This window comes from Pan paniscus, chromosome 19 (genome assembly GCF_029289425.2).
Source record: "Pan paniscus chromosome 19, NHGRI_mPanPan1-v2.0_pri, whole genome shotgun sequence".
Classification (NCBI taxonomy): domain Eukaryota; kingdom Metazoa; phylum Chordata; class Mammalia; order Primates; family Hominidae; genus Pan; species Pan paniscus.
The window spans coordinates 64096940-64120901 of record NC_073268.2 but is presented as its reverse complement, the minus strand read 5'-3'; the positions used below and the strand labels follow the sequence as shown (position 1 = coordinate 64120901).

The window sequence follows — 23962 nt, the reverse complement described above, 5'->3', positions numbered from 1 at the left end:
AAGCCAGAGGTCTGTTTTAAAATGTAAGTCAGGGCCAGGCGCGGTGGCTCACGCCTGTAATCCCAGCACTTTGGAGGCCGAGGCGTGAGCCACCGCACCTGGACCTGATTTACATAGCTGTGATTACAAGCATGCGCCACCATGCCCAGCTAATTTTTGTAATTTTTTTTTTTTAGAGACGGAGTCTTGCTCTGTCGCCCAGGCTGGAGTGCAGTGGCGCGATCTCCGCTCACTGCAAGCTCCGCCTGCCGGGTTCACGCCATTCTCCTGCCTCAGCCTCCCGAGTAGCTGGGACTACAGGCGCCCGCCACCACGCCCGGCTAATTTTTCTGTATGTTTAGTAGAGACGGGGTTTCACCGTGTTAGCCAGGATGGTCTGGATCTCCTGACCTCGTGATCCGCCCGCCTCGGTCTCCCAAAGTGCTGGGATTACAGGCATGAGCCACTGCGCCCTGCCCGATTTTTGTAATTTTTTGAGTAGAGATGGGGTTTCGCCTGAGGTCAGGAGTTTGAGAACAGCCTGACCAATATGGTGAAACCTCATCTCTACTAAAAATACAAAAATTAGCCGGGCGTGGTGGCGGGAGCCTGTAGTCCCAGCTACCCGGGAGGCTGAGACAGGAGAGTTTCTTGAACCCGGGAGGTGGAGGTTGCAGTGAGCCAAGATCGCACCACTGCACTCCAGCCTGGGTAACAGAGCCAGACTCCATCTCAAAAAAAAAAAAAAAAAAAAAAAAGAAAGAAAGAAAGAAAGAAAACATAAGTCAGAATTTGCCATATTTAGGGCTCAAAAGTCTTTTACCCTCTAAGAGTAAATGACAAAGATCCCCCCCATCACCTACAAGGCTCCATGTAACTTTCTGTCCTCCTTCACCTTCTTACCTGGAGCTCTTCCTCTTACTACTCACCCCTTCTAGCCATACTTTCTTCTTGCTGTTCCTCAAACACACTGGGCATAGATAGAGCCTTTGCTCTGACTCTTATGTCTGCCTGAAATATTCTTTCCCTAGATACCTCCATGGCTCACTCCCTCACCCCCTCACCTCCTCAAATCTTTGCTGAAATGGGATCTACCTTTAGCATTCTATTTTAAACTGCTAAGGTCAACAGGTGACATTAAAGCTTATGAGAGGGTGCCAGCCATATGAAGACCTGGGGAGAAAACATTCCAGGCAGAAGGAATAGCAAGTGCAAAGGCCCTGAGGAGGGAGATCGCTTGGTGGATTTGAGGAATAGCAAGAGGGCCAGTGTGTCTGGGGCTTAGTGGGTAGTTGGGCTAGGGGTGCAGGGACAGCCAGTAAAAGAAGTTAAAAGAGATGGCGGGGGTCGGGGGGCGGGCACAAATACTAGTTACCGTGGAGGCTAAAGGAGTTTGGATTGGATTTTAATTCTAAGTGCAGTGGGAAAATGTTTTGGAAAGTTTTTTTTTTGTTTTTTGTTTTTTGTTTTTTTTTTGAGATGGAGTTGTGCTCTGTTGCCCAGGCTGGGAGTGCAGTGGTGTGATCTCGGTTCACTGCAACCTCCGCCTCCCGGGTTCAAGCGATTCTCCTGCCTCAGCCTCCTGAGTAGCTGGGATTACAGGCATGCTGCCACCATGCCCAGCTAATTTTTGTAATTTTTTTTAGTAGAGGTGGGGTCTTGCCATGTTGACCAGGCTGGTCTCCACCTCCTGTCCTCAAGTGATCCGCCTGCCTTGGCCTCCCAAAGCGCTGGGATTACAGGTATGAGCCACTGCGCCCAGCCTCCACTTTTTTTTCTTTTTTTGAGACAGGGTCTTGCTCTGTTGCCCAGGCTGAAGTGCAGTGGTGGACTCTTGGCTCACTGCAACCTCCATCTCCCAGGTTTAAGTGATCCTCCTCCTTCAGCCTCCCGAGTAGCTAGGACTAAATGGGCACGCCACCATGCGAGGCAAGTTTTTTTTTTTTTTGTATTTTTTGTAGAGACTGGGTCTTGCCATGTTTCCAGGCTGGTCTTGTACTCCTAGACTCAAGCAATCCACCCACCTTGGCCTCCCAAAGTGCAAAGTGTTGAGATTATAGATATAAGCCTTTTTTTTTAAATAAAAAAGGAAGTTCTTGATCAAGAAGATGACATAATTTTTAAAAGGCCACACTGATCCCTGCATAAATAAGTGGTTGTAAGCAAGAGTGGAAGCAAGCATAAGCTGTTATCACAATCCAGGAGAAAGATGGTGGTGCCTTGGATGAAGGAGGTACCAGTGGAACTGTTGAGAGGTGCTCAGATTTGAATGTTTTTTAACAGTAAAGCTGGTGGAACTTGTTGATGGATTGGATGTTGGATTGGGTTGGGTAGATGGAATTGAGGGTAATCAAGGAAGACTCAGGCTGTTGGCTTAGGCAACTGGATGGGTGGTGGCAACTTTACTGAGATGGGAAAGATAGTGGAAGGTGGAGGAGGAGCAATCCATTGAAAGATTGGGGTAGGTGGGATGACAACAATTATTTGGAAATGTTCAATTATATATTTCAGGCACAATATCATCTAGCTAGTTGGGTGTACAAGTCTTGTGGTTCATGGGAGAGGTCGGAGTGGGCCTCCCTCCTTTCTCCTCTCCCCGTCCTCCCTCACTTGGCATGGGATGCACCTGTAGAAGGGAAAGGGGCCTAGGTGACCAGCATTCAGCTGAGCTGGTCTCTTTCCTCCAGCACAGCGCCACTCGCCAGGCCTGCCTCTCCTTAGTGAGGCCAGCAGACTGTGGAGAGAGGGTGCATATACTGATCCTGCCTGCCTTTTGTTTCCCTTTCATGCCAGCATGGAACGACGGTAAAATCCGAGCCTTCGCCCCAGAGACAGGCCGACTGATGTATGTCATTAACAATGCTCACAGGATCGGCGTCACCGCCATCGCCACCACCAGTGACTGTAAAAGGGTCATCAGTGGCGGTGGGGAAGGGGAGGTATTGAAAGCAGAAATTTGAAAAAATAACGCTCTATTTAGAACAACTGCCCTATAGGAAGCCATCTATTTGCTTTTAAAAATACACACCTTTGCTAGTATTCAAGCAGGACCAAATTGACATTTTGATGAGATCTGAAAATATGTCGTAAATAAAAGTTCTAATATTATAAATGTATACTTTTTTTGAAATGGAGTCTCACTCTGTCACCCAGTCTGGAGAGTGCAATGGCTCAATCTTGGCTCGTTACAACCTCCGCCTTCCGGGTTCAAGCGATTCTCCTGCCTTAGCCTCCTGAGCAGCTGGGATTACAGGCGCACACCATCACGCCCAGCTAATTTTTCTATTTTTAGTAGAGATGGGGTTTCACCATGTTGGCCAGGCTGGTCTCAAACTCCTGACCTCAGATGATCCACCTGCCTTGGCCTCCCAAAGTGCTGGGATTACAGGTATGAGCAACCATGCCCGGCCTATAAATATATATCTAAGTACATTTGTACACAGAAAGGACGTTTACAATACAGACATGAAAGTGTTCTATGTGGACTAGAGTTAAGGAATTCATGCGGGTGTTTTGCCAGTGTTTTGGCTTGCTCTTTTCCTCCGAGGATCGTGGTTGTATAAATTGTCATCTTATCTTTTTTTTTTTTTTTTTTAGATGGACGGAGTCTCCCTCTGTCACCCAGGCTGGAGTGCAGTGGCACAATCTTGGTTCACTGCAAGCTCCGCCTCCTGGGTTCACGCCATTCGCCTGCCTCAGCCTCCCGAGTAGCTGGGACTACAGGTGCCTGCCACCACGCCCAGCTAATTTTTTTTGTATTTTTTTAGTAGAGACGGGGTTTCACCGTGTTAGCCAGGATGGTCTCGATCTCCTGACCTCGTGATCCGCCTGCCTTGGCCTCCCAAAGTGCTGGGATTACAGGCGTGAGCCACCGCGCCCGGCCCATCTTATCTTTTAAAGCAGGTGATGGTTTTAGCATCAATTATTTAATACACCCAGACGTTTTGACCATTATTTTTACATGATCATGCTCAACCTTTTCTTCCCATTATTTTGAGGAGGCTGTAACACCTTTTGCTCACACATTTTTCTCTGGTTCTCTCCTCCTCTGTGCCCCAGATTCTTTGCTATCCCAAAGCCTTCCCTTTCTCTTTGAGATATTTTCTTTTCCTTTCCTTAATCCCCTGTCATAGGAAGAACAGAATAGTTTGTGCTCATCTTATTTTTCGTAAATCCAACATAGTCACTATAAGAAGGTGGAAGCATCTGACTACTATGTTTTCTGGTGTAGTTGTGACAGATCCTTTGTCCATTAAAGGAATAGTGGCTGGGCCTGGTGGCTCACGCCTGTAATCTCAGCATTTTGGGAGGCTGAGGCAGGTATATCACCTGAGCTCAGGAGTTTGAGACCAGCCTGGCCAACATGGCCAAACCCTGTCTTTACTAAAAATACAAAAATTAGGCCTGGCACAGTGAGTTGGAGGTTGCAGTGAGCCGAGATCATGCCATTGCACTCCAGCCTGGGTGACAGAGAGACATTTTGTCTCAAAAAAAGAAAAAAAAAATACAAAAATTAGCCAGGTGTGGTGGTGCACTCCTGTAGTCCCAGCTACTTGGGAGGCTGAGACAGGAGAATTGCTTGAATCCGTGAGGCAGAGGTCGCAGTGAGCCGAGATCGCGCCATTGCACTCCAGCCTGGGAGACGGACCAAGACTCCATCTCAAAAAGTAAAGGAATACCATACTAACTAAACAACTTCCCTTTTATCTATCCTTTTTATTAAAGCATCATATTAATGATTTTAAATTTTGTGTGTAGGTAGTTGTATTACCTATGAATTTCACTCCAGGATAATACACAGGTATTTGGAAATATTTGTGATATAAAATAGGTATTGGATTCAGTAGAGTTGGGAACCATTGCTTTTAAATGATCAAAATTGAACAGCTGATTGTGAAAGTTTAAATATAGCTCTGGGTACTCACGAACTTTCCTGACAGTACCAGAAATTTGAGAGCAGTGATCAGCAAAAGTGAATAGACATTATTTCACTTGGTTTTGCGTTGGCCCTTGCATTATCGATTTGCATAGCAGGTGTCTGATTAAATTTCTCAGCCTGTATGTACAAGCAGGTACAGGATTGTTAGTAGCATTTTTGAAGCTCTGTTGAAGATGATCACATCTTATACATGAATATGCCTGCCCTTCAACTTAGCATTCACACCCCACCCAACCGAGACAAAGACAGGGAATTAAAAAACACAAATCAAGCATAGCAAAGGGGAAAAAGCTCTTGGAATCTTTTCCTATCCCTTCAAGTCCCAAGTGTGGCTCAAGATCCTGTGCTCTGTGGCTTTCAGGTGAGGGTATGGCAGATAGGCTGTCAGACCCAGAAGCTGGAGGAGGCCCTGAAGGAACACAAGTCATCAGTGTCCTGCATTAGGGTGAAGAGGAACAACGAGGAGTGTGTCACCGCCAGCACCGATGGGACTTGTATCATTTGGGACCTTGTGTAGGTACCTGTGATGGGGAGGATGCAGTGATACCTGCAAAATCCAATCATGCCAACAGTTTATTGAACATGAGAGAAGATTCACATGGAGGGTAGAAATCTTATTTAAGGCAACACAGTAAAGGGATGTTCATCAGAAGCCGTTCATGACGGTCCATGGTTTATCGATGCTAGTGGGAAGGGTTACAATTTCCAGGAAGAACTGAATGTTAGAAGTTTCTGGGCAGATAGGGAAATAGCTTTCTGTGTCCACACAGTGAAGCATGGTTTAACTTACACGAATTCAACCCTAAGTGTCCCAAATGAAAGGGGGCAAGAAAAATAACGAATGCAAGGTCGGGCGTGGTGGCTCCTGCCTGTAATCCCAGCACTTTGGGAGGCTGAGGTGGGCGGATCACCTGAGGTCAGGAGTTCAAGACCAGCCTGGCCAACATGGTGAAACCCCTTCTCTACTAAAAATAAAAAAAGTTAGCTGGGCGTGGTGGCAGGTGCCTGTAATCCCAGCTACTTGGGAGGCTGAGGCAGGAGAATCGCTTGAACCCAAGACGCGGAGGTTGCAGTGAACTGAGATCATGCCATTGCACTCTGGCCTGGGCAACAAGAGTGAAACTCTGTCTCAAAAAAAAAAAAAAAAAAAAGAAAGAAAGAAAGAAAAAGAAAAAGAACTAATGCAGGCGGTGCTTCTTATCATTCCAGTTAGTCAGGTGAAGCCCAGAATGAACTTCCCATGGAGGGGAGGGATGCTGGTGGGACATACATTTGCCTCTCCCCTCGGTTGGCTGCATTCCCAGGGACCTCTTATGCTCCGAGCATATCATCACACCCCCATAGAATGGCTAACTTCAAACTAACTAGACCAAAGCCTGTGAACTTTATTGTAGGAGTAACTCAAAGGATTTTTGAAAAGTGGCTTTTTGAATTTTTGACTATAAGCATTTTTGCTGTGTTTTTATTTTAGAATCAGACCCTATTCCTCCAACCCCTCTCCCCACCCACCTATCACCCCTCTACCACTCCTACGAGGCACTGCCTTTATATCACTGCATAAGAGAGACGAGGATAAGTGCAAAGATGGGAGGAAGGAGGCATGCACGACAAAGAATATGAGATACACTTGATGGGAATGAGAACTCAATGTGTACTTAATACATTAAAAAACACAAAGCACTGCTGGGCGCGGTGGCTCACGCCTGTAATCCCAGCACTTTGGGAGGCCGAGGTGGGAGGATCAAGAGGTCAGGAGTTTGAGACCAGCCTGACCAACATGGTGAAACCCCGTCTCTACTAAAAATACAAAAAGTAGCCGGGCGTGGTGGCGCATGCCTGTTATCCCAGCTACTCAGGAGGCTGAGGCAGGAGAATCGCTTGAACCCAGGAGGCGGAGGTTGCAGTGAGCTGAGATCACACCACTGCACCCCAGCCTGGGCAACAGAGTGAGACTTCGTATCAAAAAAGCAAGCAAGCAAACAAACAAACAAACAAAAAAACCCGACAAAGCAAGCTTTTGTCTTCTAGCCCTGTGTGTCTCCTGGGGATCTTGTTGCAAATGTCGATTTTGATTCATTAAATTTAGCATGGTACCTGAGATTCTGCATTTCTAAGAAGCTCCCAACTGAGAGTGCTGGTTCAAGGACCACACTTGTAGGAAGTGTTAGGCTATACCTGACCTTCCTCCTGGGAAAATATAGAACTAGAAGGACATGTCTGAACTTATTTCTATGGATGGTTTGTGACTGCCTCAAATCCTTAAAGCTATTCCGTTGTGTAGCAGGAATTCTTGTGCCAAAATCTTTAAAAATGCTCAGCTCAGATACCACGTTTGAAAACTTCCATAATGAGAAGAAACTGTGCAGAAGGTGCATTTTTTAGCCAGGAAAGCCTGGCCTGTGAGGTGGCCGCCCACCACACTGTCTGTGGAAGGAGAAGCGATATTTACATATTTCTTGGTACAGTATCTAAGGCAGGGGTTCTATTATGCACATAAAGATCAACTGAAATGCTGGTTTAAAATGCAGATCCTGGCCAGGCGTGCTGCAGTAGCATGATCTTGGCTCACTGCAGCCTCTGCCTCCCGGGTTCAAGTGCTTCTCTTGCCTCAACCTCCCGAATAGCTGGGATTACAGGCATGCGCCTCCACGCCTGGCTGATTTCTGTATTTTTAGTAGAGACGGGGTTTCACCATGTTGGCCAGGCTGGTCTCAATCTCCTGACCTCAGGTGATCTGCCCGCCTTGGCCTCCCACAAGTGCTGGGATTGTAGGTGTGAGCTGCTGCACTCGGCCCATAATACCCATTTTAAAAATACCCTTCCCAGGCCGGGCTCTCTTCAGTTGCAGGAGGCCAGCTGCCTCTTGGGGGCACCCTGGGCAGGGTGGGGGGTGGGTCTTGGGAGGGACTTCTTACCATATGCAGACAAGGGTTGAGCCTGCCAGCTTTTGGGACATCCCCACGTGACAGGCTCATGCTTTCCGAGGGTTGTGCATGATATGGTACGTCCAAACCTGTGTACAAATGTGTACATGACATCTTGCTACAGCTTTTATTTGTGAATTAAAGATACATCGATGATTAAAACATAAACAAAATAAAATACCCTTCCCCACATTCTGCTTCTCAGACTGTAGGGAGCTCCACTTCCAAATGGTGGCCTCAAGACTCAAGTACATTGTGTGGGAGGCAGCAGGTTGGCTGTGAGTTCAGCCTCTTTTGCTTCTTCTTCCCTGGAACTTAAGGGTTCTCATTGAGTTTCGTGCTCTGTCTTTAGGAAAGGGCCCTTCCCATTGTCCTCTGGTGGTCACTGATAGGCCAACCGGAGTACACAGAAGTAGAGAGGACAGGGTGACCTGAAGTCTGTTTTGAAGAAATACAAGCACCACTGTGCTGAGCAGTATGAGATGTTTGGCATAGAGATAAACCAACCCAAATCCCAGCTTGCACCAAATCCAGCTTGAATAGTGAATACATTTCCTAGGGAAGAGAAAGTCGACTTTCACAGCTTTTGAATCTACTTTCCAGGCGTCTCAGGAGGAATCAGATGATACTAGCCAACACCTTATTCCAGTGTGTGTGCTATCACCCTGAGGAGTTCCAGATCATCACCAGTGGAACAGACAGAAAGGTGAGTCCTCCCAGTGAGAGATGAGATCTTTCCAGCGCAAGAGAAAAGCAGTGAGGCGTTGTGGTGGAGGGTGCGGGCTCTGGAGTCAAACCACCTTGTTTCCAATGGTGGTCTGTCATCAATCAGCCATGCCACTTTGGAAAGGCCATATCACCTTCCAGTGTCTTCACTTCCCCACCTGTTAAGTGGAAATGGTACCACTGACCTCATAGAGTGAGGATTAAAGTCATGCTCGCCCATGGTGCTTACAGCAGGGGGTCTGGCACATAGTAGGTACTCAATAGATTGGTTTTTATTATTAGGGAATTTCTGAGACTGGAGTAGAATTGCTGTGCCCAAACCAGTTATCACTTTGACTAAATTCAGACAGAAAGGCAATAGAGCTCCTCATCTCTCAGCACTGTACTTCATCAATACATTAAAAATCTACACACGGAGCCAAGCGTGGTGGCTGATGCCTGTAATTCCAGCACTTTGTGAGGCTGAGGCGGGTGGATCACCTGAGGTCAGGAGTTCGAGACCAGCCTAGCCAACATGGTGAAACCCCATCTCTACAAAAAATACAAAAAATTAGTAGGGTGTGGTAGCGGGTGCCTGTAATCTCAGCTACTCAAGAGGCTGAGGCATGAGAATTGCTTGAACCCGGGAAGTGGAGGTTGCGGCGAGCCAAGATTGCACCACTGCACTCCAGTCTGGGTGACAGACCAAGACTCTCTCTTAAAAAAAAAAAAAAATTCTACATATGGTACAGATTTCCCAGCTAAAGAGGAAGGTGAAGGTTCATCCTTCTGTTTGGGGGAATGTTCACCCTTGGAGCAAGCAAGGGGTCCCTGCTCTCGTGAACCTTACTTCCCTAATTTATTTTGGGTAGGAGGGGATGGAATTGGCTAATACATACATGAACCAATCCATGAATGGACAATGAATAACAAGTAAACAAGAGATGAGATGGTGAAAGGACTGAGAAAGGAGATAGAACAGGTGACATGATACTGGCGGGCGGGGTAAAAGCTCCTTCAGCTGGGGTGGTGGGTGAAGGCCTCCTTAAGGAGCAGCATCTGAGTGAGGCCTGAATGACAGAAGGACTCAGTCAATGCCTAGACCTCAAGGAAGGGCATCTCTGGCAGAGGACACTCCAGTAAGATGGAGCCCTACTGGGGCTGCCCAGGAGAGTGTCAGTTTGGCTTCTTTGGCTGGGAAGGCAGGCAGTCAAGTTCCAACTACTTCTGTGGGTGTGAATCCTGAGAAACATGGGTTCTGGCATGGTTTTCTATCTCCTTAGGCGTTTACTATGAAATCAGAACTTTTTTGTTAACATGATCAAGCATCAACAGACATTACAAAGCAAAAGAAAAAAATTAACAAGAAATAGTATGCATAATGTCTAGCTAGATTCAGAGGAATACAGACTCCTGGCAGAGTGACTGGAACACAGCACGTTTCCGACATGAAACAATGAGAAACAAATGAAATGCACGTGCAGGTTTGCACTCCTGATTCCTGGTCAAACACTCTTTTTTTTTTTTTTTCTTCAACTTTATTTTAAGTTCAGGGGTACATGTGCAGGATGTGCAGGTTTGTTGCATAGGTAAACATGTGCCGTGGTGGTTTGCTGTATGGATCATCCCATCACCTCGGTATTAAGCCCTGCATGCATTAGCTATTCTTCCTGATGCTCTTCCTCCCCCGACCCACCACCCCCCGACAGGTGCCCAGAGTGTGTTGTTTCCCCACATGTGTCCATCTCTTTTCATCCTTCAGCTTCCACTTGTAAGTGAGAACATGTGGTGTTTGGTTTTCTGTTCCTGCGTTAGTTTGCTGAGGATAATGGCTCCCAACTCCATCCATGTCCCGGCAAAGGACATGATCTTGTTCCTTTTCATGGCTGCATAGTATTCTGTGGTATATATCTGCCACATTTTCTTAAGTTTATTCTGTTTTTTTTGGAGACAGAGTCTCACTTTGTCACCCAGGCTGGAGTGCAGTGGCACAATCTCAGCTCACTGCAACCTCCTACAACTTTCACCTCCTGGGTACAAGCGACTCTCATGCCTCACCCTCCCAAGTAGCTGGCACTACAGGTGTGTGCCACCACATCCAGCTAATTTTTGTATTTTTAGTACAGACAGGGTTTCACCATATTGCCCAGGCTGGTCTCGCATTCCTGACCTCAAGCAATGGGCCCAACTCGGCTTCCCAAAGTGCTGGGATTATAGGTGTGAGCCGCTGCACCCAGCTGGCCGTATCGCATTTTCTTTATGCAGTCTATCATTGATGGGCATTTAGGTTGATTCCCTGTCTTTGCTATCATAAATAGAAGCATTCTTTCCTAAGAAGGAAATTTCAATCTTGAATAGATTGTGCATTCACAAAGTTTAAGGTACAAAGGCAGTATATTCAGGAAAAAAATCACCCTCCTTTAGGCACCTGTCTCTCTATCCCTAAGGTAGTTCTGCTCCCCAACAGGGAACTAAGGTTACCAGTTCCTCTTTAAACTCCACCCTGTGGAATATTTCAGTGCTTTGGAGCAGAAGGGAAAGTTGGGAATAAGGGTGGGGTGAGGAAGAGGGAGGGCGCAGTCCCAGTGGGAGGGTGCCTGTACAGCCCAGTCTCTAGAACTCTGGGGAGTGGGGAGTGCTCATCCCCCAGTGAGAAGGAAGAAAATGCTTTTCCTCCCTCCAGGCCTGAAGCTTAGCTGTGGATGCAGAGGCTGTTCTTTCTTTTACAGCTTGCTTCAGGCTGAATCTTCTTAGTCTTATCAAAAGCCCTTTCTGTCTTAATCCAGGTTTATCAGCACATCAACATCTCTTTAAATAGAATGCAAATTTAAAACCAATACTAAAAATATTAAAATGGTTTTGCCACCCCCTGCTGTAGCCTATTTATAATTTCAGCCAGTATCATCCCGTGGTGTATTTTTGCTCCCTTCTATATAAAGTAGAGCCATCTTTTGTTAGCATGTGCATGGATGACTCTCCTGAGCTGAGTCCTGCTTAATGCTTCTTTCCTGAATTCCAGATTGCTTACTGGGAAGTATTTGATGGGACAGTAATCAGAGAATTGGAAGGTTCCCTGTCTGGGTCGATAAATGGCATGGATATCACACAGGAAGGGGTGCACTTTGTTACAGGTTAGTCCTGGGATAGGAAAAAGCCAAGCCTGGCTTATTTAGACGAGGACATGGAAGGAACTCCTAGGCTAGAGGCAATTGGAAAAGACAACAAAAGGGTCTCAAGGCAACTTGGTTAGAATCAGATTCCAACCAATACTGCAGCCAATGTGGCTGAGAAAGAAAAATCCAGAAGTCACATTTCAATGAGAGGAAACATTTGCACAAGAGCCTTAAGAGCACAAATAAAAGCCAAGACTTAGATTGCTAGGCTTGCTTTTTTTGGTGGGCATTGATAATAGAAATGGGGCCTTTAAATGGCCTGGGCTGTCCAGCATACTTCTAACGTCTTAAAAGCCAGTCTTTTAATTCCACTTTATTATTGCATGATGCGATGCCCTTCCCACCAAAACAAATGAATTAACCAATATTTCAAAGGGGCATTTACCACACAACATGCCGATTGAAACATCATTATCATTTCCTGCCAAGCTCTTTGATTCATCAGGATATTAACAAATAAATGCAGCCAGGTGTGGTGGCTCATGCCTGTAATCCTAGCACTTTGGGAGGCCAAGGCAGGTGGATCACCTGGGGTCAGGAGTTCGAGACCAGCCTGGCCAACATGGTGAAACCCTGTGTCTACTAAAAACACAAAAATTAGCCGGGCATGGTGGTGCGTGCCTATAATCCCAGCTACTTGGGAGGCTGAGACAGGAGAATTGCTTGAGCCTGGGAGGCAGAGGCTGCAGTGAGCTGAGATCATGCCACTCCACTCCAGCCTGAGTAACAGACAGTCCGTCTCAATAAATAAATAAGTAAAAAATAAATAAATGCATGAAATGAATTAAGTTTCACAAGTACATTGACTATAAAGCCGGTATCAAACTAGACACAGTGTGATCCCAATCATATATATGATGTATATGTATACCAGTATACTTATAGAGAAAAGACTGGAAGGAACTAAGCCAAGATATTACTAGTGGTTATTTCTGGGTAGTGGGATGAAATGTGATTTTACCTCTTTGTATTTCCCCCTCCTCTTCAAATTTACTGCAACAGATAGATTTTTATAATCAAGTAAAAGTGTTATTATAAAGACAGATACGTGGGGACCATGTTGAAAATGATCCAGTTATTTGAAATCAGGGCTGTTTCTCTCTCTCCTATTGCAGCAATGCCATATACGTGTTTATCTTTTTCAGGTGGAAATGACCATCTGGTCAAAGTTTGGGATTATAATGAGGGTGAAGTGACTCATGTTGGGGTGGGACACAGTGGCAACATCACACGCATCCGCATAAGTCCAGGAAATCAATATATTGTTAGTGTAAGTGCCGATGGAGCCATTTTGCGATGGAAGTACCCATATACCTCCTGAAGCTGATGAGATGTCTCTGAGCCTTGGCGTTGCACACAGTCCTGTTGAAGACTGAGTTTAGATAACTCCAACACTAGTCTTCGTTTCTCACAGCTCTGTTTTTGTTCTTGAGTCAATTTTTTTCTTTTTCTTTATAGAATGCATTTTATATTCTTAAATTTCATATTAAAATTGAAGTATGTTCAAGAATAATTTGTGCAGACTCTAATTAGAACTTTTTACATTTTGAATAAATTCTTAGTTGTTGGTTTTCTGTTATAATTTGTTTTCTGCAACTCTGCAAAACCCAGAGACCTTCCTCATGATCTGTGCACAGACAGCATTGCTATTATCCTCTAAAAATAAGGTGAGGTGAATTTCCTTCTTAATTGCCATTTCATTGGTCAAGCTATATGGGACTAGACTCAGATTTAAATCCAGATCTTGGGCAGGCTTCTTAAAAATTCTCTGAGCCACAATTTTCTCTTTTGTCAAGCAAGAGTAAGTTCCTGCTCAAAAGGTTATTGTGAGAATTAAGTGACTAATGTACTAAAGCATCGGCAGAATTCCTGACAGGGTAGAGAGAAATATGCATGCTTTCTCAAAGAAAATGTGTGGTGTTGGGGATCTCAGGACAATTACCCAAGAAAGATGAAATTTCAGAGATGCTTTATTGGAGTTGGCCATTACATCTTTCTTCTGTGCTTTCCACCAGAAGGGTGATGAAATGGACCTTGTGTCCTTGTGTATTAATCACCCAACCGGGTATCTTTTTCCAGAGAGGGGTAAATAATGGCATTTTCCAGAACACAAGTCTCCGATTCACAGTACCGTCTGATGTTTTAAGCATGTTATTTATCCTTTAAGTAAGGCTGCTTTTTTGCATGAGGTAACTGCTGCAACCCGGTTTGAAAGATCAAGTTTTTTGTTTGTTTGTTTGTTTTTTGAGACGGAATTTAGCTCTTGTCGCCCGGCTGGAGTGCAATGGCGCGATCTCGGCTCACTGAATCAAGCGATTCTCCTGCCTCAGCCTCCTGAGTAGCTAGGATTACAGGCATGCGCCACCACGCCGGGCTAATTTTGTATTTTTAGTCGAGACGGGGTTTCACCATGTTGGCCAGGCTGGTCTTGAACTCCTAACCTCAGGTGATCCGCCCGTCTCGGCCTCCCAAGGTGCTGGGATTACAGGCGTGAGCCACCGCGCCCGGCCAGGATCAAGAATATTTAATAAATGATGATCACTTATTAAACAAGTAACATTTCAGAGCGTTAGAATACTGCATCTCACACGGTGCTGATCTCTTTCTGAGCTAGAAATTGACGAGAAACTCATTTTGCAAGACCTTGCCTGATTAATTATAAACCTGACAGTTGCATGGGATAAAGTGAGGGGTGGGGGAGGGGCCCAGGGTTACCCAGGGAATCAAGGGCGGGGCAAGGCCAAACTAATTCTGATTGGGCAATCATTCAACAAGGATCGTGCGTTAAGGAGTGAACCAGAAACCGCGTAGGGGGCGCGCCTGAGAGCCTGAAAACTTCCTGGTTAGCAAATACTGAGGTTGGAAAGGGCCTGAACTTGGCAGTCCATAGATCCAGGTCGAGTTCCGGTTTCCCTGCTTACGGATCGGGCGGCCTCCCTACGTTGCGATAACCTCTCTGAGCCCCCTTCCTTGCCGATTAAAGCGAGGGTGATCAAGTCTTGCAAGTTTTTGGAAAATGATTCTAACCCAATCTGTGGTGTAAAAAAGCAAACCACAACCACTCGGGGGCTTTTTTCACAGGGCAACACGTGGCTCCCAGTTCAGGTCCCGGGTTGGCGGGTGCAGGCACAGGCTCTGCCTCCCCCAAGGGGCAGACGGTCTGGAAGGAGGTGGCGACACCTGTCCGCACACACCTGAGCCTGCGGAGGAACCAGCGGGGCACAAAAGCGCTCCCCACCCCCACACAGCACCCAGCGCGCGCCTCTCACCACGCCCGAGGCTGTGCTCTGGAGATGCCTGCCTTGCCCTTTTCTTCCTGCAGTAGCCAGGCCTTTGCCATTTACTAGGCGCTTTCAGAATGTTCATTTCTCCGTAATTTCCACTGCTTGAAGGCTGCTCGAGGAACAGGAGCAGCGGCGAAACCCAGGTCTGTCGGTTTACGAGGTAAGGAAGGGTGGGGAATCCGACCACGAAGACTCCCAGTCAGCGCCGCGGGGGCGGCACCAGGCAGAGGTAGGGGTGGCCCGGCGCTGCCCTGGAGGGGGCTGGTCGTGCCGCGGGATTCCCGCGCGGGGCGGGGCTGCCCCGCCCTTGGCTCCGCCTCCGCCCCGTCCCCGCACACCTGGCCCGCAGGTAGCCGGCACCAGGAGCCTTAGAGAAGCTGTAGGGCCTGCTGGCCGCTCGTCCGCCTCGGGCCCGGGGGCTCCGCGCCTGGAGCTGCGACGGCGGCAGCCATGGACCTGGGCCCCGGGGACGCGGCAGGAGGGGGACTGCTCGCGCCCCGGCCCCGCCGCCGCCGCTCCCTGCGCCGCCTGTTCAGCCGCTTCCTGCTGGCGCTGGGCAGCCGCTCACGCCCCGGGGACTCACCGCCCCGGCCCCAGCCGGGACACTGTGATGGCGACGGTGAGGGGGGCTTCGCCTGCGCCCCGGGCCCAGTTCCAGCGGCCCCCGGGAGCCCCGGGGAGGAACGCCCGCCCGGACCCCAGCCCCAGCTCCAGCTCCCCGCCGGCGATGGGGCGCGGCCGCCGGGCGCTCAGGGCTTGAAGAACCACGGCAACACCTGTTTCATGAACGCGGTGGTGCAGTGTCTCAGCAACACCGACCTGCTGGCCGAGTTCCTGGCGCTGGGGCGCTACCAGGCGGCGCCGGGCCGCGCCGAGGTCACCGAGCAGCTGGCGGCGCTGGTGCGCGCGCTCTGGACTCGCGAATACACGCCCCAACTTTCCGCGGAGTTCAAGGTAGGCAGCGCTGCGCCGCCGACCGCCCTGTCCCCCTGGTTTCGCCTCTTGAAAAGTGTGTGCACGATCAGGAAAGGGTTTTCTTGGGGCCTTCTTTAAATGCCGTTGACCAGTTCAGCCCCGGATTACCGGCTTTGTTTTGAGTCGATGTGTTACGCTGTCGCGTGCTTATGTTTTCTTTATAAATTAATTCTCCTAGGTATTTTGAGAGGGAGTGGGGTGAGCTGGCAGATTGCAGAGTAATCAGCGTTTTTGGATTCAACGAGCATTTGTTGAAGTATTGAAGGCTTGTGGGCCAGACAGTGTTCTAATGCCAGCTCTAGAGCTTCCAGTCTGGAATGATGTGGGGTAGGGAATGGGATGTTGAAGGCCAAGGCCTCAGAGGAAGGAGGTGATGCTTGCGTTGAGATCTGAATGATGAGAAGGATGCAGTCAGGGCAAGCTGTAGGACTAATCCAGGCAGGGGGAACAGCAAGTACAATTGCCATAGACCCGAAGGAGCTGAGTACTGGAGACATGGAAAGAAAACCAGTGGCGTTGGAGCTTAGGAGGCAGATGAGTTTCGCCAGATCACGTAAGACCTAGGAGGCAACGGTAAAGAGTTTGGATTTTATTCTAAGCCCAGTGGAATCTGACAACCTACAGGCCAGGTACCGTGCTGAGTGCCCAGCAAAGGCAGTGAGCGTGCTATTTTGGAGATAGCATCCTTTTGTTTAAGGCGCATTCAATCCCCTACAATGTATGAGCACGGGCTTGCATTTTATTGTCTGCAAGATCACGGTCTACTTACTCGGGTTGCTGCCGGGTCGTGAGGCTTTGTAAATTGTTTGTATCACTTCACCCGGGATTAAAACGGGGTGTTTGTTTGGGGTCCCAGTTGGATTAAAGCGTTCCTGATAATTGATGCACATGGCTTGCTTCCTGCAAAAAAAAAAAAGAAAAAAAGAAGAAGAAACCCGCAGCTCTGGGCAGAGAACTGAAGCTTCCTACAGACTAGTGATTGTTGTTCTTGGGGGAGGGGGAAACCTGTCAGTGTTCATTCCACAAGCATCACCGCTCTTGAGTTTCAGCCTGAGAAAGCAGTGTTTGCCATGTGACCCATGAGATGCCAACCCCCACCTTCCTCCCTCCTGCCTCCATTAGTGAAGCACTGTTCTGCAGCAGCCAGTGGGTCAAATGGTTGTCACTAAATGTCTCTTTTTGATGACATTTGCTTTTTAAGAAAGAGGCAGTATAGTATAGTGGTTAAGAGCAAGGTCTCTGGAGTTTTGTGACCTTGAGCAAGTTACCAGATCTCTCTGTGCCGCAACTTTCTTCATCTTTAATATAGAACCATAATGGTACCTACCTCGTTATAGGGTTGTTGTATTAAATGAGTTCTATGTAGAATACAGTGCCAGCCCCACAGGAAATGTTCATTATTCTATCACGACACCTTCTCACCTGCAGAAACCTAGAGGAGGGAGGGAGGTAATCTTTATGTACATTTTCTCTTGCTAGATGCATTTCCATCCAGTTACCACAGCAATGGGAGAGGGCTGCAGTAGTTTGAAAACACTTTGAAATTGGCCGTGCGTGGTGGCTCACGCCTGTAATCCCAGCACTTTGGGAGGCCGAGGCGGGTGGATCACGAGGTCAGGAGATCGAGACCATCCTGGCTAACACGGTGAAACCCCGTCTCTACTAAAAATACAAAAAAAAAAAAAAAAAAAAAAAAATTAGTCGGGCGTGGTGGCGGGCTCCTGTAGTCCCAGCTACTGGGGAGGCTGGGGCAGGAGAATGGCGTGAACCAGGGAGGCGGAGCTTGCAGTGAGCCGAGATTGCGCCACTGCACTCCAGCCTGGGCAACAGAGCGAGACTCCGTCTCAAAAAAGCAAAACAAAACAAAACAAAAAACTCCAAAATTAGTAATCACCCTCAATGACTCACCAGAATTTCCTATCTCTCTCCCGCTGTCAAATCCCCAGGGCCTGGGAGCTCCCAGTAAGCCTCAGGGAATTGAAGGATAATCAAGTTTGTAATATGTTAATGAGGGAGATACAATCTGGAATTTCCTGGGATTTTTGGGTAGTCAGCTTTGGAGGGAGGAGTGGAGGATCCCAGAGTCCAGGCTTTAAATATTATGGATTGAAATCTAGGTGAGCTCTTCTTATTTTACAGATGGGGAAACATTCGTTCAACAAATATTTATTGAATGTCCAGAGAGTAGACTAGGAATGCATGGAATGCATGATGAGTGATGAGTACAAACCCAGATTCTGGGGCTGCTCTCCAGGAGCTTATGGTCTAGAGGTAGAAATGGATGTTAATGAAATAATCACACAGGCACATGATTGGAACAGAAACATGTTAGAAAGGACAAATACAAGGTGCTATGACAGTTACAGCAGGAAAATGTGATTGGATTGGGGGAGATCCTGTGGGGTGGGCAGGGAAAGCTTCCCTGGAGAGGTAACCAACCGCTGAGTTGAATTTTGAAGGATTAGGTGTCAATGAAGGGCTTGGGAAGATGGGAGGGTGCATTCCAGGACCTGGGAACTGGAATGCCAACCAGGGAAGGAGGTGGGGCCGAGAGACCTTCAGTTCAATAAATGAATAAAAGCCCACTTGGCTGGGGAGGAAAGGCTGGAGAATTAGTTGCAGACACACCACACAAGGTTTTCTTAAGGAGTCTTGTCTTGTCTTTTCCTTTCTCTTTCTGTTTCTCTTTCTCTCTCTCTTTTCCTTCCTTCCTTCCTCTTTCTTTTTCTTTCTCTCTCTCTCTCCCACTCTTTCTGTCTCTCTCCCTCCCTCCTTTTCTTCCTTCCTTCCTTGCTCTCTCTCTCTCTTTAAGAGAGAGTGTCACTCTGTCACCAAGGCTGGAGTATAGTGGTGTCATCATAGCTCACTACAGTTTTCAATTCCTGGGCTCAAGCGATCCTCCTACCTCAGCCTTCTGACCAATATGGTGAAACCTTGTCTCTACTAAAAATACAAAAATTAGCCGGGCGTGGTGGCGTGTGCCTGTAGTCCCAGCTACTCAGGAGGCTGAGACAGGCGAATTGCTTGAACCTGGGAGGCGGAGGTTGCAGTGAGCCGAGATTGTGCCACTGTACTCTGGCCTGGGTGACAGAGCGAGACTCCCTCTGAAAAACAGAAAGAAAAGTCCTGTCCGTGGTATTATCTAGAATTCTTTTCTTCTCTTTCTTTTTTTAAATTTTATATTTTTATTTTAGATTCAGTGGGTACAGGTGCAGGTTTGTTATAAGGGTGTATTGTGTGTTGCTGAGATTTGAGCTTCTCTTGACCCTGTCACCCAGATAGTGAACATAGTGCTCAATAGGAAGTTTTTCAGCCCTTGTCCCCCTGCCTCCCTCCTTCCTTTTGCAGTCCTCAGTGTCTATTGTTCCCTTCCTTATGTCCATGTGTACCCAAGATTTAGCTCCCCCTTATAGGTGAGAATATGCAATATTTGATTTTCTGTGCTTTTCTAATGATGTAATTAAATGTTGCACATTGTAAAAAAAAAAAAAAAAAGTTAAAATGTAGAAAAAAAAGAGATCTGTAATTTTAACCCCTAGAGATAACCATTGTAAATATACTGATATGTTTCAAGGTATATACAAACAATTGAAAATTTTAGTTTTATATCCTGCTTTTCTCATTTAAGCATTGTTACAAGACATTTTCCTAGTCTTAATAATACACAGCAATCATTAATAATTGTCTTTAACAATTAATATATTATTAAATTAACCAATTCTTTGTGGAGATCTATGGTTATATTAAAAATTTTAGCCATCCGGAATTTATATTAGCTTATGTGCTTAAGCATCAATTTTAGATCTACAGTGATATACTGGAGACATGGCTTTTTAAAAGCAAGGATGCCTTCTTCACCACTCTTATGTTTTGTAAGTTCTGGACAAAACAGTAAGACATAAAATGGAAATGGAGTTTCCATTTTCCAGTATTATACTGTATTGAAGTTTCTTGTATTTAAATCATTGTCCTCAGCTGTGATTATTCCCATAAGCTTAATTCCTACAAATGGAATTACATAGTCAAAGCAAAAGTATGACTGTTTTATTATCTTTCTATTTTTACTTTTTAAATAAACTTTATTGAGGTCTAAACTATATACAGTGAAATGTACCCATTATAAGCATAAAATTTAGGAAGTTTTAACAAATGTGTGAACCTGTGTAGTCACCATCTTACTTTTAAATATTGAGTTTTTGTTGTTGTGGTGGTGGTGGAGACAGAGTCTCACTCTGTCGCCCAGGCTGGAGTGCAGGGGCGCTATCTCGGCTCACTGCAACCTCCACTTTCTGGGTTCAGGTGATTCTCCTGCCTCAGCCTCCCAAGTAGCTGGGATTACAGACATGCACCACCATGCCCAGCTATTTTTTGTATTTTTAGTAGACACGGGGTTTCGCCATGTTGGCCATGCTGGTCTCAAACTCCTGACCCCAAGTGATCCACCTGCCTCGGCCTCTCATTACAGGTATGAGCCACCATGCCCGGCCAACATACCTACGTTTTTGTGGTGAGAACATTTACGATCTATTCCCTTGGCAATTTTCAAGTATATAATATATTAACTGTAATCACCAGGCTGTATAATAAATCTTCATCCCTTATTATTAATTTATTGAACAAAAAGAAATAGCATATTTTTAAAAATTTTAATAGGTTTTTGGGGAACGGGCAGTATTTGGTTACATGGATAAGTTCTTTAGTGGTGATTTCAGAGACTTTGGTGCACCCGAGCAATGGACACTGGACCCAGCGTGCAGTCTTTCATCCTTCACCCGTCTCCTACTCTTCCCCTCGAGTCACCAAAGTTCATTATATTGCTCTTGTGCCTTTGCATCCTAAGAAATAACATCATCTTCTAAACTTCCAAAAATAGTTTTTTATTTTTATTTCTTTGATTAGGAGCGAGGTGGACGATTTTTCCATGTTTCTTTACTAGTTGCAAGTCTCCTCTTGGAATCAGCTGTTCGATGTTTTTTTGTTTGTTTGTTTGTTTTTTGTTTTTTATTTGAGACAGAGTCTCACTCTGTCACCCAGGCTGGAGTGTGGCAGTGGTGCAATCTTGGCTCACTGCAACCTCTGCCTCCCGAGTTCAAGCAATTCTCCTGTCTCAGCCTTCCGAGTAGCTGGGACTACAGGCGCGTGCCACCATGCCTGGCTAATTTTTGTATTTGTAGTAGAGACAGGGTTTCACCATGTTGGCCAGGCTTGTCTTGAACTCCTGACCTGTGAGCCACTTTACCCAGCCCATCTGCTCAATGTTCTTATGCATCTATCTATTCTGCTTTGGTCTCAATGTTTTTATGTTTCTGTAAGTTCCTTAGTTCTTGTCATATTTGCTACAAATATTTTCTCAAAACTGTCTCCTTCTTCTCTCACCCCAATATTGGAAGATTTCGATTTATTTATATCAGACATTATGATAAATATTTGATTTTGCGTACCAGATTTTCTATGGTTATATTAAAAATTTTAGCCATCCGGAATTTATATTAGCTTATGTGCTTAAGCATCAATTTTAGATCTACAGTGATATACTGGAGACATGGCTTTTTAAAAACAAGGATGCCTTCTTCACCACTCTTGTGTTTTGGAAGTTCTGGACAAAATAGTAAGACATAAAATGGAAATGGAGTAAAAAATATTAGAAAGAAAATTGCTAAAATATGCTAGAAATCCTTATTTTAGCTTTATTACTGTCACTCATGATACCAGATAGAAGGTAGAAAATCAAAGGAATAATCATTTAGAACATATAAAATTAGATTTGTATTCAGAAAACAACCAGAAATATGAAATAACTAGGAATAATTTTAATAAGAAATGTTAAAAATTATCAATGTTTGGGAAATAAAACATACATACAGATAGAGTTATGCCATGTTGAAGGAGAGAAATAACCAAATCTAGGGCTGAGCACAGTGGCTCATGCCTGTAATCCTAGCACTTTGAGAGGCCGAGATGGGAGGACCACTTGAGGCCAGGAGTTCAAGACCAGCCTGGTCAACACAGCAAGCCCTTAGTGCAAAAAAAAAAAAAAAAGAAAAGAAAGAAAAAAAAAGATGTGAGACAAGTCACCAAATATTGCAGTTCATTCTTCCCAAGCTAGTTAACTGTTTGGGAACTGCTTTGTGCAGTTCTAGTTATGTTTCCATAGACTTTCTTTTTTTTTTTTTTCCTTCTTTTTTTAAGATGGAGTCTCGCTCTGTTGCCCAGGCTGGAGTGCAGTGGCACCATCTCGGCTCACTGCAAGCTCCGCCTCCCGGGTTCAAGTGATTCTCCTGTCTCAGCCTCCCGAGTAGCTGGGACTACAGGTGCCCGCCACCACGCCCGGCTAAGTTTTTGTATTTTTAGTAGAGACGGGGTTTCACCTTGGTAGCCAGGATGGGTTCAATCTCCTGACCTCGTTTCCTGCCTGCCTTGGCTCCCCACAATGCTGGGATTATAGGTGTGAGCCACCACCCCTGGCCTGTTTCCATAGACTTTCTAGGGGAATGTCTTCTGTATTCATCAATAGGTTATTAAAAAAAAATTCCGAGAAATACCTGCCAAATACTTTATAACTGGAAAAAGACAAAGAACAATGTTCACTGTTAAAAAACTTTGTCATTTACAAATGAAAATAAAACAATTGCTCACGATCCCATTATTCTATGATAACCATTTGCTACTATTTTGCCATGTATTTTCTGCTCTTTTATTTTTCTATCTATAAATATATACATAAAACAATCTCAAATATGTATTTTTGCATTTTTTCTTCTATGACCAGATTATTATTTTCTTTATCATTTGTATTTCATCAGTCATAAATTTTAAGGCCATCTGAATATGTCATAAGTTTTCACCCAGATAACTTTGATATATACAGACATCTCTGCTTGTATCTCTCATTTCCTAAGGCAAAATCGCCAAAAGTGGAATTGCTGTTTATGGAGAGGGACATTTTTAAGGCCCTATCTTGTCTTGCTTCTTGAAGTTGTCACCTGCTTTCTGAAAAGGTTGTCAGGTACTATAGCCAGGCTAAGATGAAGAGTGTCAGGCTTAAAAGATCTTCATGATTAACTGGAGAGGAATGGATTTCACATGGAAGGAAGAACAAAAGCAAAGGTCTTAGCCAGGCGCAGTGGCTCACACCTGTAATCCCAGCACTTTGGGAGGCCGAGGCGGGTGGATCACCTGAGGTCAGGAGTTCAAGACCAGCCTGGCCAACATGGCGAAACCCCATCTTTACTAAAAATTCAAAAATTAGCCAGGTGTGGTGGCAGGCCCCTGTAATCCCAGCTACTCAGGGGGCTGAGGCAGGAGAATCATTTGAACCCAGGAGACCAAGGTTGCAGTGAGCCAAGGTCGTGCCATTGCACTCCAGCTGGGCAACAACAGCAAAACTCCATTTCAAAAAAAGAAAAGAAAAAAAAAAGTAAAGGTCTAGACTGTAGAAGTAGGAAAGCGTGTTTGGGGCAGCTAGGTGGATTACTTACCTGGAGCTTTGAAACATGGAATGATATGGTTTGAGGCTGAACGACAGAGGGTGCTTGGACTATTTGGTGGTGAGCAGGAGAGTAAGGAACGATTTAGAGTCAGACAGAGCATGACAATATTCAGCTGAGCTATAGGAAAATTGGTCTGGTCTACCATGAAGTCAGTGGGTTGGCAAGGGGATAACCTAGGGGCTGGGTCCCTCCTTAGGTAGATATTGTTGTCTGGGTCAGCTGTAGGTGAAACTCAACAGTTGGAATGAGACTCTTCTATAGGGGAAGGGTGGAGACATTTGGGAACCAGCATCCAGAATGCTTAACAGCTGACCGATATGAAGGAGAACCTGAAAGATGACACCTACATTAAAAGGATGAGCTGGTTTTAGAGATTTTGAGTTGGAAGGGCCGCCTGCTCACCCAGAAGAGAATGTTGGTACAAGAAGATAGGTTTGAGGGTTGTTTGGGGGTAGGGTTGCCAGATGAAAGATATTTACCATGCCCAGCTGAC

The 23962-nt window shown here is 45.9% G+C and overlaps 2 protein-coding genes across 5 annotated transcripts in view; both read left to right on the top strand.

The window, feature by feature from the left end:
* The window catches only part of CFAP52 (cilia and flagella associated protein 52), a 62362-nt gene extending 49060 nt beyond the window's left edge, over positions 1-13302 (top strand). For 2 of the 3 annotated variants that reach the window (XM_003818087.4, XM_034942387.3), the window contains 5 exons: positions 2773-2918; positions 5280-5431; positions 8446-8548; positions 11567-11678; positions 12866-13302. In XM_003818087.4, the coding sequence (XP_003818135.2) occupies positions 2773-2918; positions 5280-5431; positions 8446-8548; positions 11567-11678; positions 12866-13041 (689 nt within the window). In that variant the 3' untranslated portion in view covers positions 13042-13302. The remainder of the gene's footprint in view (positions 1-2772; positions 2919-5279; positions 5432-8445; positions 8549-11566; positions 11679-12865) is intronic. The other variant, XM_034942386.3, reaches the window with a different exon arrangement.
* A 151-nt stretch (positions 13303-13453) lies between these two features.
* USP43 (ubiquitin specific peptidase 43) overlaps positions 13454-23962 on the top strand; it is an 86007-nt gene continuing 75498 nt past the window's right edge. For both annotated transcript variants that reach the window (XM_034942380.3, XM_034942379.3), the window contains exon 1: positions 13454-15958. In XM_034942380.3, the coding sequence (XP_034798271.2) occupies positions 15455-15958 (504 nt within the window). In that variant the 5' untranslated portion in view covers positions 13454-15454. The remainder of the gene's footprint in view (positions 15959-23962) is intronic.